Here is a 15905-nt window from a genome sequence, read left to right as displayed (position 1 = left end):
TCTAAAAGTTTAGGTGGCATGGTTCGAATTTCGATAGTCAAATTTTTTAATTTTGACCGTGAGTTTTGGACATGAAATTCTTTAGTTTTTTGAATAAAATTAACATAAGTCACAACAATTAATAATCTAAAAAAATTAAAAAACATAAAAAAATTATGATACAAAATGTAAATTTACTTAAATCTAAAAATCTAAAAGATGCCTCGTAAATTTAGACGAAAAGAGTAATATATAAGTAAAATGACTAATATTATATTTATAGTCTTCTTGATCTCATCAAATTAAAGTCCTATTTGACCAACTGATCGATCGTTTTGATAATTAAATATCCCACAGTACACAGATTTTTATTTTTGTTTTTTATCTGTTATTTAGAGTTTATATTGGAGTTTCAATTAAATTTGATTTGCTATTATAAGATCCATTCAAAAATGACATTCAAAACATAATTTTCTCCGTATTCAAAATTCGAATCCGCACAGTATACATATTACACATGAATAAAAAGATATCATTATTCCTCTTCCCTCATGTTTTCCCTAATAATCCAATTTCTCCTTTTTCTCTTAGCACATGATGGCTGGAAAAAGTTAATTTGGTAATTATGACCACTTATGGGAGATGGATTTATATTGTGGGTTGGTGGGTGAAAAAGTTTTTTGAAACTCTAAGATTTAGATTTCGAGAGTGGGAAATATCTTTTCTCCGTTCTTTAGTATTTTAATTGAATCGTGATAAATTTGAATTAAGGTCACATAAAATTCATTAAAATGAAATATGTTTTTGGTCAGAATATTTTTCATTTTCAAGATATTAATTTTTTTATCAAAGATAGAGATTCTATCTATCCTACAACATTGGATGATAAGATCTTTTTATTTATTTATTTCCCCTTGAATAATTAATTATACTAAGAAAGAATCAACATTGGGCAACTTTCTGCATTGTTAAATTATAAATGGTCAGTTCTGAAACTAACTGAAGAACATGAAAGATATTTAGTAAGATCATTACATCCACTAAATTAAATGGTTTGTTTTGTTGCTAAAGTTGATATATAACTGGGAGAATATAGAGTATAGTCAATAGTTGACCTCAAGGTTTTTTTTTTAAAAAGATTTACCTTCCAGTCTAGCTAAATTATAATACGTAATGAATATTAGAATTAATTATTAATTTTAGATGTAGTAAAGAAAAAACAAAGTAATTTTCAACTTAGTAATCGAATTCTTTTCAGATCAGGGACTACACTAAATATGTTATTGTCATATTAATTGAATTCTCTCGACAAGGCAAAAACTTGAAAATGGTAAAAATGAAGAAATAGTTTCATGTCCAACTTTTTTCAATTTATTTTTCTTGTTCTTTTTATCTAATTTTTGGGGATCATCTATGTTTACAAAATACGTCAATACTCCTATTTAGCGATATGCTATTAAAAAATTCTCTTAATTATGAAGAATTCAGCGATAAATTAACGATAAAATTCGTGACTAATTACAGTTTTTCTTTAGCTAGTGACTTATACAGTAATATATGGAGTAACATGATGTGGTCTTTACGTGAATAATCAAGGCTCTTATAACTCCCAATCATAAAAAGGATTTTGAGTGTTTGACTTCACGCCAAAAAAGAATCAAAAAACATATAGATTTTACATGTCTGCATGGATGTTTCCATTTACACACAATGGCCAGCAAGTAGACCTAGACAGATTAAAAATCTACTTGGAAACTTAACTATCACTAAAGATGCTTATGAACCTAGACGGATTCAGAATTTTAAATTAATAAATGCAAAATATCTACCGATTAATTATTCTATGAGATATAATAGATGCAAATAGGAGCAAAATTACAATGTTAGGTGCAGAGGCAGAGGCGAAACTATGATTTGGGTTAGGAATTTTAGTTCATTTTAATTACTTAGTTTTAAATCAATAATTTATTCATATTCAATAGATTTTTTGAGATAAATATAGAATTTTGACCAAAGTTATTGAGTTCGGCCGAATTAGATACAGATTCAGACATTAACTTTTACTTAAACTATATATTTTATATTAAAAAATTCATTAAATATATATAAATATTTAATTATACATTCAATAATTAAGATGAGCTATGCAATTGATTGATTCAAAATCCATAAACTTCAAATTCTAACTTAGTTTCTAAATGCAAAAATATCTGTTATTAAAATCTCATAAAAGATGAAACGTGTATTTATTTATTTCCATATGTGGGTGCACTCGACTAGTCACCTTCACTAATTAACCAAGATGATTAATTGTCACCTTTGAATAAACCCTGTCCTTGCACTCTTATGCCCATGGGAAACATATATGTTTGGGATCTACCTAGACGTTGTACTTTGACCTCATACAACGTAACGTTAGAAAAGAGTTATACATCTAGTTTTCTCTGGCTTTTATTTTTTGTACGTTTGTTAATTAATTAGTACAAGTTCATTATTGTATTAGAATTGATAAGATAAAGTCTAGTCCTCTTTGTTTGTATTAGAACTAATATGGATGTTATAATAAAATATTTGTTACTTAGCAAGGCTATTTCGACTATATTTGTTTTACATAACTTCAGTCGACGGTCTATTAGAAACAAAGCTCTCTACATTCACAAGGTAGGGGTTAGGTAACGTACATCCACCTTCCCTAAATTCTACTATACCGAGTATGTTGTTATTGATGCTATGATAAAATATGCACATTATTTATTATTTTTTATAAAATCTATTATGGACAAGTAAAAATGAATGGAGGGAGTAGTTAATAAAATGAGGACGAAGGATGTAAATTGTTCTAACAAATGTGTGACTATGTGACCCCATGGCACAATGTGATCAGCTGAAGTCGGACCTATTTGCCTCAGTCAACAGTAGATAGTGGAGAAAAATAAATTGAAGCTATAATAACTAAATGAATTATTATTATTTTTTAATTAAAAAAGTTGTGGCTTTCATGGCTCACAAAGTGACTGTAACGTTACACACATTGACTTAAATACCCCATGTCCCATTTCTTGCGTGAACGACTTCTCGAATTGTTGTTCCCTCCCCCACGACCAGATATATATCCCACAATTATATCTATGGTAAACAAGTCAATAGTGTCCCTTCTTAATTATTCTGATATTTTTTTGAAAATTGGTTTTGTCTGTATGTACGTAACTACGTATGTATAGTAATTTTTATTCGAATGTATCGAAAGGGAATAATATGCCAAATTCTGGGAATGGTTATGCAGGGCAGATTCAATGTACTAGTGATCTAATCATACATACTCGAACCTATTGAAAGGATGGAAGCATGGGAACGAATTTATAAAGCTATATCATCTTCTTTTGTTAAATCTATGAGCTTTTTTTACAAGTATAATTTATTGTATCACTTTTTTCAATCTTTTCATAATTACAGTTCACTATCGCCACTCTTCTAAAGGACAACGGACCTCCAGAGGGTTGTTATCGAAGCTGAGACCTTTTTAATACATTAAGAAAAAATGTTCACATGATGTATAAGATAGTTTCGACACTAGAGTATATGACCATAACTTTCCGTTACCTTAAAGTTCATATTAAAGAATACAACAACTAGAATTGAGAAGGAAAGTAACAAGATCAAGAAAGTTGGGCCAAATCCTCATCACTTACTAGGTTTGAAGTGTCTTTATTCCTTTTGATTTTATCTCTTCACCTACTTTCACGAATCCAATGATTATATGAAGATTTTCGAAACATTCACATGATTCACTTGTTCTTTGCTTTGGGAAAGTGTTTCAATATAATTCCCAATCCTAAAACTTTTTGTCCCTTTTTTTCCAATTTCTATCCCCATAGATGCTAGTGGATTTATTTGCACTCACACTACTTTACTGCTCTCTTTAAGCTTCTTTAGGTAGAAAATAGACAACCACTAGCAGCAAAGTCTCCTGAATAGCTGCGAAAGGCAGCGGATATTTTGCATACATAAATAGTATAGTAACGGTTCAAGTCAGGGAAGCAGTCATACTTGCATTAGCGTAGACTGTATACATCACACCCGAAATGTTTTGTGCACCGAACTGCTCTGTCCTGCCATAGTATAGTATATTAAACACACAAACTTGATAAGTTCATACAATTCAAAAGCAAAGCAATGGAAGAATACAGATAACTACCATCATCAATTGTTGAACCAATCCATCGTTTTCATGAAGATAAACATTCTTAGTTAATCATGGCATAACCAGCTGCCAAAATTGACCAACACGCACTACATCACATAAAATTGTCCTCACGTTTAAAAACTGCAAATTTAATTTTTGTAAAACCTACACGTAATTTTATAGACTATTTCAATAGCAGTGTCACATTACAGAGGAAGAAAGCGGAAACAATATGTCGCTGTAAACAAACAAGATACTCCTTTTTCTTGTAGTCATTAACAAACAACATGATTTTTCTCAACATAGGCATCCTAGTCTAAAGAACCTACAGGATTAAAATAAGTTTATATCAAGTCTCTAAACACTAATCAACTGCATGTATTTCAAAAGCATCTTCATAGAGCACCATATATTCTAATTATAGAGACTTCAATAAGCAATCGAATTGCACAGAAAAAGCAACTCCAACCAAAGGATTAATTGTTATTGGCATTCAGGTGCACATTAGGTGTAAACATACAACAACATACCCAGTGTAGTCCCACAGAGTGAGGTCTGGAGAGGAGAGTAGAGCATACGCAGACCTTACTCCTACCTAAGAGGCACAGAGTTTGTTTATGATAGACCCTCCGCTCAAAAAATTAAGTGCAAATATGTGATACCAAAACACATGGCATGCTGCAGACACTAAATAATAGATGGGACTCCAAAAGCATTGGTCTTCAAAGTGAAGGAGTAGATATTGGAAATAGTACAGATTTAATTCAAGAGTAGGACCATTGCTAAGTTCATCAAAACAAATCTTGAAAACGCCCTCTCTTGTGGTTAGCCACTTCTGACTGTGCACATTCATGGAGGTGACAAGGTCTCCATTAACAGCATACTAGATGCATGATATTAGGTAAAGGGTCCCAATACTAGGCCACCACTACATGCAAAGTCTAATAAAGTTGATCTCTAGTCGCAATTACAAAAAATGAGAAATTGGGCTTTTTTGTCAAAAGATGCAGTAGCGATCTTCCAAATGTGACAAAGAAGATTCCTCGTTGGCCATTTTCATAATACCTACTCTGACTCACATGTGTCTAAGAAGTTAAATTAGTGGGACGAATTGGTTGGCAATTCGTTATTATCAGCAAGAGCGCATTAAACACAATTTTGGCTATGATTTTGACATTCTCATAGGCATCTCAGATACAGATCTTATTCTCTCAGCAAATACATGCAGTGTATAACAAAACTCATCAGGATATATTTATCTGCATATGGAAAGCCATGTAATAGAAAGAAAAGATATGAAAGACAAACTCATTAACTTTCACTTGTTGACATCAGGTAACAACCATACTAAATAACAAATACGCACCTTTAAAAATACCATAAACATCATATTAAGGTCCGGAAAATTTTTCTACTACCTGATGTAACACAACTGAACTTCTAAACATTCAAAAACACATTGAATTTGTTATTACTAGTCCAACTCTAAAGAAACAATAGCCTCAGAAACTGTCTGACAAAGCTCTCAAAATATCATTCCTAGAAGCATCACTCATACTATAACTTCATAAGAAACTGAATTTTTCCTTCAAACCTGTTGGATAAAATTAACCATCTAAACCTAATAACAACACATAAACTATTTCGGTTCTTTTTATCTTCTTTCTTTTTTTCTTCTCTTTTTTAGGCAAAGGGGACCCAAGCTCCTACGATGACCTAAATGCCGCACTATCATGGGAATCTGCATGTTGATCATATTCAATAAAAGGAATACCACTACATAATTACTTTTAGAGCACCAAGCGCCATTTCAATTTTTCACTGGAATGCTGATCAAATAATTCAAATCCATGTCTGGGCTATACATACAAGTACAGAAAGAATGTCCCTGGCTCACACATTTATGGGATAATAAGGGAGTTCTTAACACCACTCATAACATCTTTTAAATGTAAAAGTTGCATAGAAGGGCATCAAAGGTGGGTGAAACCTATAAAGAAAAGCTGAATGCAAGAAACCTCTAGGATCCCAACTTACACAAAGACTTGTCTCTATAAGCAGTATCATCACTCCCTTGGTACACAATTAAAACCTAGACCTGAAGTTTCAAGTTTCTATGGCTAACAATTCTATTAGCAATATTTTATCCCACATTCCGGTCACTTCAATCCCTTAGTTTATGATATGTTTTTCGAGTCCAACTAGGTCCCTTTGTCACTTTCTCCAAGATATACCCAATATTTTCGAGAACTGCCCCAGCTGAATAAACCAGGTGTGGCTCAAGGGTAAGGCTAGTAAAGTGTTTGCTTCAGGCCCCAAAATTTTGAGACCCAAAAAAATTTAATAGTGAATTTTATGAATTTAATTTAACTTGAAACAATATTGACGATTATAAAAAAAAAATACAAAATTTAAATTAAAGGCAACGTGGACAAAACAATTATCTAAATACATGAGTACCAGGAAGATGCCATATCATTTGAAGCATTTTGAATATTCAAGTTGTTTTGGTGGATTATGGTGGAGGAGTAAAGAAGCTATAACCAACAACAAGCAGCTTTCCACTTATACATTCCCCATATTTTAATCGTTTAAGCACCAATTCAGACAACAACCACAATAGCAACGTACCCAGTGAAATCCCACAAGTGGGGTATGGGAAGGGTAAGATGTACGCAGACCTTACCACTACCTCATGGAGATAGAGAGGTTGTTTCCGAAAGACCCTCGGCTCAAAAGTCACAGTCCCAAATAAGAAAGAAACGGAAAAATATAAATAGCCACGTAAGGTCTAAACCACCATTTCAGTCTCTAAAATATAATAATAAGAAAGTCACAGAAGCTATTAGTTGTTCATCATATCAATTCAAATCTACCACAAACCCAAGAGATTGATAGAAGGAAGAAGAATTATAGATTTAGGGCAATTCTACATATATTAGATACTTCGTGACATGTATAAGAGAAGCCAATGGAGCTGCACTACAGGTAAAACTGAAGTCCACAAACTTGAAGCCACATGTTAAATTCTCCAAGGAAGCAGGGGTTACTTGTAGTTGTTTATATTATTGTCAAATGAAAGGTAGCTTTCTACCTAATATGGATCTGTGTTCATCACTTGACAAAAAAAATCTGGCATCTTTCCACTCAAAAAGAGTGTATAATAGTTGGTCATTTATTCCAATTCTCAGTCAGTTGTAGACAAACTGAGAAGCATGACCGTTATACCCATGGGGTAGCTGTTCTGCTAGCATCTAAGCAGAAAGGACAGGATAAGATTCAATGTAGACTCGAATGAGATCGAAAATGCAGCACAAATGCAGGTACATCTGTCCAGTATAACGTGGACATCACTAAGTGGAAAAAGTACTTGTCAGATGCTCATGATCCCCTGAACCTGTTGTTGAACCCCACAAAAAAAAACCCTACACTTTGGCACCTTAATTATAAGGTCTAACATTTCTTTTTGCACCCACAAATACCGAAAAATCCATAGAACAAGCACAAAACCCTAGGCAAGGATTCCAAAGGAAGCGTCCTCAATCAAGTAAAAACCTATAGCATAAATGTTGAAAACACATCATTCTTATCCTAAGCAATAGCCATCACACTCCCTCCTTAGGTAACGAAAACTACACATTTATGATGTGGACCTCCAAGCCATCATAAGCTACTCCAAAAATGTATCATCTCCTCACTCCCATAGAAAGATATCCTTTCAACAACCTGGCCTGTTCAAGGATGGTAGAAGGCACATAGATGAATTGAATAAGAAAATAGATCTTGGGTCTAACTCAAAGCCAATTCATGAGGTGAAGATTGTCCAAAACAATATAAGGAGACTACAACCCATTCCTTCAACTAATGTGAAACGATTAACGCCCCTTTCATGTCCAAAATTGGCCATCTAGAGCCTGAACTAACATAGGCCTCAACATTGGGAAACACAACAATAAGGATGGTTTTGGCTTTGGTAACATATACCATGTAATAGAAAAGGACCTTAAGTCTAACTCAACCTCAATAGCTAGCTTATGTGTTGAGGATTCCCATTCCTAATTACATAATTACAGGGATTTTGAACCTTTTCATATTTGCAAGGAATAGATTCTAGTCATATTCACTATTTCTTAATCATTACATTGTTTAATAAAACTATTCATATATTTACGAATAAAATAACCCCCATGCTAAACACTCATTATCACAAATGCCCTATTACTTAAGCAACCGATCGTTCCTTCTTTCCACATAAATGAACTAATTACTGCACTCAAGACTTAGCAATCTTTTTTAACCCACTACACATACGTTGTACGATAAAAACTATTACACCTTAATTCCAAACTAGTTAGGGCCTGCTATGGAAATCATTAACGTCCATTTAGCTCCATTTGGACTCGCTATATTCGAAAACTCAATCATTTGTCTAAAAAGACGAAGTAGTTTTTTTAAACACTAGAACTACAACTCCTCTATGTCTTCTACTAACATACAATTCTCTAAACAACTTAAAAACTTCTGACAGACATCAAACTTAATGTAAGTGCATCAATATGACAAACCATAATTCAAACTTACTGGAAACTCCTATCTAGAGTTTTTTGTTTCATTTTGTTCTATTCTTTGCTAAGCCTACATGAATTCCTATAGATAAAAGATTTTTTTGGACAATTTAGCTCTAACTCATCCTTTTTAACACCTTCAATCATCATAGTGTAAGTAACATCAACGGACTAATACATTTGGAGGTCCACGAGCACATATAAACCATCTCAAGGACCTTTTCTTGCTTTATCCTCCATCTATGGAAGTACCTTTTGTCAAATCTAATTATTTATAATCTTGTCTAATTTTGTATAAGACATCTTTACATAAACATTTCTGCAACACTGATTCTATGGAAATGATGGGTCGTAGAGGCCCAATGCTCACTTTTTAAATTTTATTTCTATTCTCCCTACGTGTTATGGAACTTGTCTTTCACTTTGAAAGACATATTCCTACCAAACACCACTCCAACAGTATTCATCCATTTTAGGTATCTAGCCCTATTCGTCCACTTTGAAGGCACTTCTTCCCCAAGCTACATTGTTAAGTCTAGAGTTTTAACAACTCTCTGTAGCTGGAACAATTTTTTACAAGTCAATTCCACTTTAGCTTTCGTGGACTTTGTAAGCTCCTTAACTTTAGATTAAACTTTTTTAATAGAGCTAACAATGTCTTGTACTTTTCTATGCTCTGTAATTTATGCATCTTCTTGATGCCTTATCTGAAATCTGTTATCTTATAAGAAAAAAGGTATCTAGTTGGAACTTTCAATTCTTGATGTTTCTTTGATTCTTGATGAACCATTATGCCCTATGCCCTACATCATCATTTATCATACAATTCTCTTGACTCATGAAGCATATATATATGAATTATCTACTCTCACCAAGTTAAAAACAAAATAAATATGCGTAGACATTACTAGGGAAAATGTGTCAAAAGAACTACTGAAATCTAAGGGAGGAGAGGGAGAATAAATAGTGGGAATTTACAACAAGTTTATTGCAACAATTGGGAATCCTGAAAATTGAACAAATTATTAGTTCTTAAACTACAAAGAACAAGCTTCCAACTTTTTTGGTTGAGAAGACCCTAGGTCAGAACCTAATGACGACTCCAAGGATTACAGAAGAGCAACAATGCAGACAATCAAAATATGTCTTAGCATTTTCACGATTCAATTATGCAATTACAACCATCCTTGGTGCCAAAGATACCGCAGGTTATACCCTACCATTTTTTTCTATAGGGAAAGACCAGAAAGCAAGTGCGTAAGAGTATTCCGTTCATGCACTATGCGTCAGAAGATATTTCTGAATTCTTATCCTATCATACAACCAATTAGCTATATAAACGAACTACTCAAAATGGCTACAACTCAAGCACATAAATCACATGCATAAGAATTGATATATTGTCACACTACCATCATGGAAAATAGGCACTATACAAATATTCAGAGCTACCAGTGATTGATATTAACATAATATGATTATGATTGCTATAAACCACCGAATTCTATCAGACTATAATACACCTTAGGGAAAAACGCAAAGCTTGAAGACCCATTTCTTTCTTTTCAAATAAACATAAACTGTGCAAAACCCTGAAAAGTTTAAGTAATACCAGTTAAGCATACCCTCCGAGGTGGCCTAGTGGTTTGGGCTTGGGACTTCCATGTTGGAGGTCTCAAGTTCGAAACCCCTTGCCAGCGAAAGCAAGGGGTTTGCCTTCTAGGTCGAGCTCGTCACACCGGGCTTGCCTAGTGCGGGTTATCTCTCTTGTGTGGTTTGCGAGCCATTGCATAAGAGCAGGGGTTCTACCCTGTGCGCACCCAAAGTGTAGCGGTTGCGGGTTTCCCTTGTCATAAAAAAAAATACCAGTACAAGCATAGACATGTTCAATATTGTGAAGCAAGCTTCAAAATAGCAAACAACAATGCCACCGGTAGTCCACTAGGTCATTTATCTGTCATTTACTTGACTTTTTCACTGAGTCATTCTATAATAAACAGATATCAAGTTGGATTTTCTGCCAACTACGTAGATCTTATAGGATGCAAGCTTAATCACAGTAGAAGACATCAAGTGCAAGACGCAGCAGTAGTTACTTCCTCCCCACTCCTGAAAAAAATCATTAGGATGTCACGACCTCTTCCCTTTTCCCCTTCCCTTGGATAGGAAGGGGAAGGTGTGATCTTTATAAAAAGAATCCTATATTCCAGTTTCAATAACTCGGTAAAAGATGCAGAAGAAGAAAAGGAAGAAAAAGCAAACTGAACAGCTAGACAGAGATGGAGAACTTTTGATGGCATTAACAGCTTACAAGTTGGGGGAAATCTATTAGGAGATACAGCTAGTAAGCAAAAAAATTAAAAGGCAAAGTAATAAAAAGAAAATAGGTTAAGTTAGCTCATTCCAGTAAGTATCTCATCCACATAACTCTATGAAGTCTCATGATTGACAACAACATCATATCAACACACCTATCGATAAACATTGATGAATGAGAATTCTGACAAAATCTATCACTCTATGTTGCAAATCTAAACACAATTGATTCGGCACCTGTATCCTCCGCAGATTTCTTCTACTCTGGCTTCAGCTAAAATGTTCTCTTGGTTTGCTCCCCTTTTGTTGCACATGCAGAGCTTATTCACCATCTCTTTCAAAAACTGCTGCAAAACAAGCAAGATAATCAGGGTACAGCATCTGGAATGGGATAGTTGAAATTGCACAGCATAGCTGAAGGAGGACATGCAACATCTTCCAAATCATTTATGTCTTCTCCCCTCTGTTTTTTGGTTTGGCAACCTGAAAATAGTCAAACTACACATTTGGAGAGAGTGAAGGACTGGGTAATAGATATAAGCAAATATTAAGCAAAACTATGTAATTGAACTTGATTTTATAAGAGCTATACCATGCATCTCGGACTTTCCCTTAAGACAAAATAACAGGGTTCAACCTACAGAACCATATAACATGTGACTAATGTTACCTAATATATATGCAACAAGAACTAACTCGCTTTTTGTTATAACCTAAAATGTATACGTCCAATGCTTCGAATTGACTTCTAATTCATTTATTTACATCTTCTCTCATGCTAACCTGGTGCAAACACACTTTAGAAACGTTAGGTTTCTTTAGAGTATCCATCACTATAAAATGCAACCCAATGCACTAATCTCCCACAGTGCTGCTTTAAGAAATTGTGATTTTCAAATAAAAGTTTATAATTTCTAAAGTTAAAGAGAATTCAGTAGTACGTTAGTAACATTATTGGAACCGTATCTTTCTTCAGTACAGTTGAAACCTGGACTCTGGACTAATATTGCTAATAGATAGTAAAACATTGTATCATCAAATCTAGTGTCCACATTGCTACTGAGTCATTTTAGGAGGAGTTCACAAAGGACTAACAAATCACACTTTCTCTCTATCTGGCACCAAAACAAAAAAAAAATTAACTGATGATGGAATAGACGTCGCGATTGCACGACATAATACAGGTTGATCAGTATTCTTGCACTAACTGATTCAAACCCAATTTGATTGTGTTTCAAAGAGCTTAAACATGATACCTCCAGTTCGCCATGGTCCCTCATAGTTCTTTTAACTTCTGGCCCTCTAATAGAAGCTGCTTTCTTCTTTTCCTACACAGAGATGATGGATATACAAAGGCTACCAGTTATCCTAATAGTGTTCCTCCAAGATTAGAGAACATGGAGAACAGTTCCCACGGTTTTAACTTTCATGGAGAACAGATCTGTTACTTCTAAGAACATATTCCATGCAGCAAAAGAGGAGTGCATTTGCTCTAAGAAGAATAAAAAGGAATTCTATTATCAGGTGGGTGAACCCTCCTAGGCATCATGTGCCCATACATATTGACAAGTTGGTCAATCACAGCAAGACGAAGTGTGTACTTAACGTGTTAACTATATTGCCAGGAGGCCAAAAGCATAATTTTCAGGCCACGCCCACCATATGGTCTTGCAAATTCTGAAGGGAATCAGGGAAAGGTTTCTATGCTTGCAAGCTGGTATGACACACGGTCACAAACTTGGAAATTGACATCATGTGGAATCAGATACATTACATAAGCAGAAAGAGGCCTAGGATACACCTCATAGACATAAGTACTAAAGCTTTCAAGCAATGACAACAAAACAAAAGTGTGAGCTGATTCAAGAACTGAAAAGATAGAATTTCATACTAGTTAGTAAAGCTATGATAGTTCAAAATCATACGGTTATACATGCTAACAACTTTTGAAAGGAAGGATATAGAGGATCACCAAACAACAATACAAACCTACCAAACTAAGCTATTCTATGCAAATCTATGCTTTTTCGATGCAATTTAATTCACATTGCTTAAACACGAGGAAGCCATACAGGCTTCAAAGGAACCATAATCATATAAGCCTCTAATGTGTTGCCTTTAAATAAATAAAGATTACAGAATTGGTCTTAAAAGTTGGAAGTAAACCTCTTCATTCACTTTTTGATTGGTTTTGTGGCTGTGAGAAAAATTCTTTGGCATTCTTTGCCACATCTGCCTCAAGTATTGCTTCTAAGACAATGTCAGACCCTTTTGCTCCATCTTTACATTTTGGCAACAATCCTGCACTTTCAGCAGAGACAGGAAGTACAACAAAACTGCCAGATTCATCGATCAGTTCACTCAGACCTTCTCTGTCTACAGACACAGGTTTCAAAGGAGCCATCTCTGCCAATCTCGCATAAGCAGCTGCTTGGCTGTGCATATCAGACAAAGCTGAGTTCCTTGAATTATGCTCCTTAGGTGTGACAGTTACTGTTTTGCTCTCTTTTTCAGATTGATGAGGTCTATTTTCAACTATTGTAATCTCTTCATCAGAGTTTTTTGGTCCATTTTCAACGATTGTGCTCTCTTCATCAGATTTTTGAGGTCCATTTGCAGTTGTGCTATCCCCAGCTGTAATGTTGATGTTGTCCACTAGTCTTGATGTCAGTGGACCAGGATTCATAAAAGAGATTGTTCGAATTTCGTGACGTATGGATTCTAGTTGAGCCATGGTATCTTGCAGTTCCTTATGCACCTGGCGAGCTTGGGACTGCTGCATGACACTTTCTAACTGGCCACGGGCCAATTGAACATAACCAATGGCACTCCCAGAAAATCTGCCTACTGTTCTTGCTATGATTGGCAGATCTTTAGGTCCAATAAGAGCAGCAGTAGCACCAAGCAACAGAAATACCTCTCCATATGAAAATCCCAGCATCTCCTTTTTTTCAACTTTGTTTCTCTCTTATGTTTATAGAGAACCCCAAAGAAGATTGTTATCAAGGACTCTTTTCAGAAATTTGCTCAGGGAAGTCGTCTATGAGACTTGCTGGTGGGTCGTTAGCCATGCCAGACACATGCTGTTGACTCTTCTGCCATCATTCTCTATAGAATCCTACCTAGTTATGATGGAGAAGGTTACACACAAAACAAACAGAACACAGTACTTATCAAGAAGCAAAACAAAAAACAGACAAGTGAATCACTTACAAAATACATCAAACCACATACAATGACTAAAGTTTAGGAACTCAAGCAAGAAGCCCAACTAGGTTTGTTCCCAAATCGATTACTTAAGACCAACTAGAACTCCTCTTGTGGGTGGAAAGAATTTTACTCTTAGAAATGATATACCAGTCCAGTGACGAGCAACAAACAAAACTAGAAAAAGTGCTAGGACAAGTTCTATAAAGTGAGCATTTGCCGTGCAAAGCACTCAATTCTGAGGAAACCACTTAATTTTCTGTGGCTAATCAATGCACGATATATCCCTCTTGAATCATTGCAAGGATGCTCCAACATAGAATTCAATACTCAACTACACCAAAACCAGCTGCTAGAAAATTGATGACTGAAATTCCAATGGCATATGATAGTCCAGAATGGAGTAATTGCCTAATTATAAGCAGTAAGATATCATTTTGAAACCAAAACGACAGAGATTACTCATTCTATCCATTGGTTCACGTACATAAATTTATCAAAACGTGAAAAAGGAATAACTAGAACTAGTCCAAAATCTCTTCTTTATTACGAGAACCGGACTAGTTAAGAGCAATCAGAAACGTCATCAAACCTTTGTATAATCTTTTAACATATCGGTATAAGCCAAGATCCTTACTTTGAGCTGTCACCCAGAACACACATTGTGGACAAAGTCTTTGTACATACTCAGCCAGTAGCTCTTAGGCATACTCTCCATCAAAAATTTTATAGCACAAAAATGTCATTGATAACATAGACTATCGGAAAGACGGAAACTCCGACAAAACACACAAATAAACGGTAATATGCTTGGAGAAAAGATCAATGGTAATTAATTACCTTGAAGACAGGACGAGTCCTCGGAGAGGAGTGGATCAACAGAAACACCGATTTTAGCTACTGATTGAGAATAAACTACGATTCGGACATTACGCATTTACGCTATTTGGATTATCGTTACTGTTTCTGCCATTGCCATCGTCTTCTTCCTCTAATCTTCTACACCAATCGGCTCTGTTTCGACGGGGCAATAAGCAATCTCTTCAGGTGCAACTACAAAGTTGTGAAAACTGAAGCCGGGCCTATTGGAGTCGGATCCGGGTCGAATTTGATGCCGTGGAGTTCACGCGCGAGCTGACGTGGTGTTAATCTTCTGATGTGGTCCCTAAAGGCCCGAATAGAACTCGGACCAGGCCCATTATTTGCCCACTAGCTTGAACAAGTATTGGGCCAGACTCCTAAATATTGACACTGTAATTTCAATCATATGCAAAACATAAAAGAGGATTGAACTTTTTTCATTCAAATGAATTAGTCTTTAATTTTTAATTTTTAATAATTAAATTTATGCATAGTGAGGCATATTTTCTTTAGAAATTGAAGTCATGCTTAAACATAACTTGTAAGATATAATGATATGCAAATATAAAGTTATGCTCCACGAAAAAAATATTATTTATTACGAGGGGCATAAATTAAAGTCCATCATAAAATAGGAGGAAAATGCAAATGACCCTATGCAAAATGACTCAAAAGCACTGTCTTTAATGATCCAAGAAAATGAAAAATCGTTTGTTTTAACACATGTTGAGGAAATATTATCTCAATCAATCTCTTGGCCACACATAACTATACAGGGTGTAAATTTCAAACAA

General features: G+C 34.8%; 1 protein-coding gene across 7 annotated transcripts; it reads right to left on the bottom strand.

The window, feature by feature from the left end:
- Positions 1-3767: 3767 nt before the first annotated feature.
- LOC129904139 (uncharacterized) lies at positions 3768-15551 on the bottom strand. Of its 7 annotated transcripts, none has more exons than XR_008770384.1 (4): positions 15091-15547; positions 13210-14165; positions 11281-11387; positions 3768-4088 (listed from the first exon to the last, which is right to left on the bottom strand). XR_008770384.1 is itself a non-coding variant. In XM_055979674.1 (3 exons), exon 2 carries the CDS (start codon positions 13982-13984, stop codon positions 13214-13216), a length of 771 nt encoding a protein of 256 aa, XP_055835649.1. In that variant the 5' UTR covers positions 13985-14165; positions 15091-15551; the 3' UTR covers positions 11008-11526; positions 13210-13213. The 7 variants fall into 7 exon arrangements, 4 of the variants coding, with proteins under 4 accessions (XP_055835649.1, XP_055835650.1, XP_055835648.1 ...); XR_008770387.1 differs by lacking the exon at positions 3768-4088 and adding an exon at positions 10358-10836 and having other exon boundaries at positions 11281-11390; positions 15091-15551; XR_008770385.1 differs by lacking the exon at positions 3768-4088 and adding an exon at positions 10358-10836.
- Positions 15552-15905: the final 354 nt, after the last annotated feature.

Source organism: Solanum dulcamara, chromosome 9 (genome assembly GCF_947179165.1).
Source record: "Solanum dulcamara chromosome 9, daSolDulc1.2, whole genome shotgun sequence".
NCBI classification, from domain to species: Eukaryota; Viridiplantae; Streptophyta; class Magnoliopsida; order Solanales; family Solanaceae; genus Solanum; species Solanum dulcamara.
This window is presented reverse-complemented; position numbering and strand designations above follow the sequence as displayed.

Coding starts and splice junctions, on each gene's coding strand:
- LOC129904139 (XM_055979674.1), bottom strand. CDS start 13,984: ATGCTGGGATTTTCATATGGAGAGGTATTTCTGTTGCTTGGTGCTACT.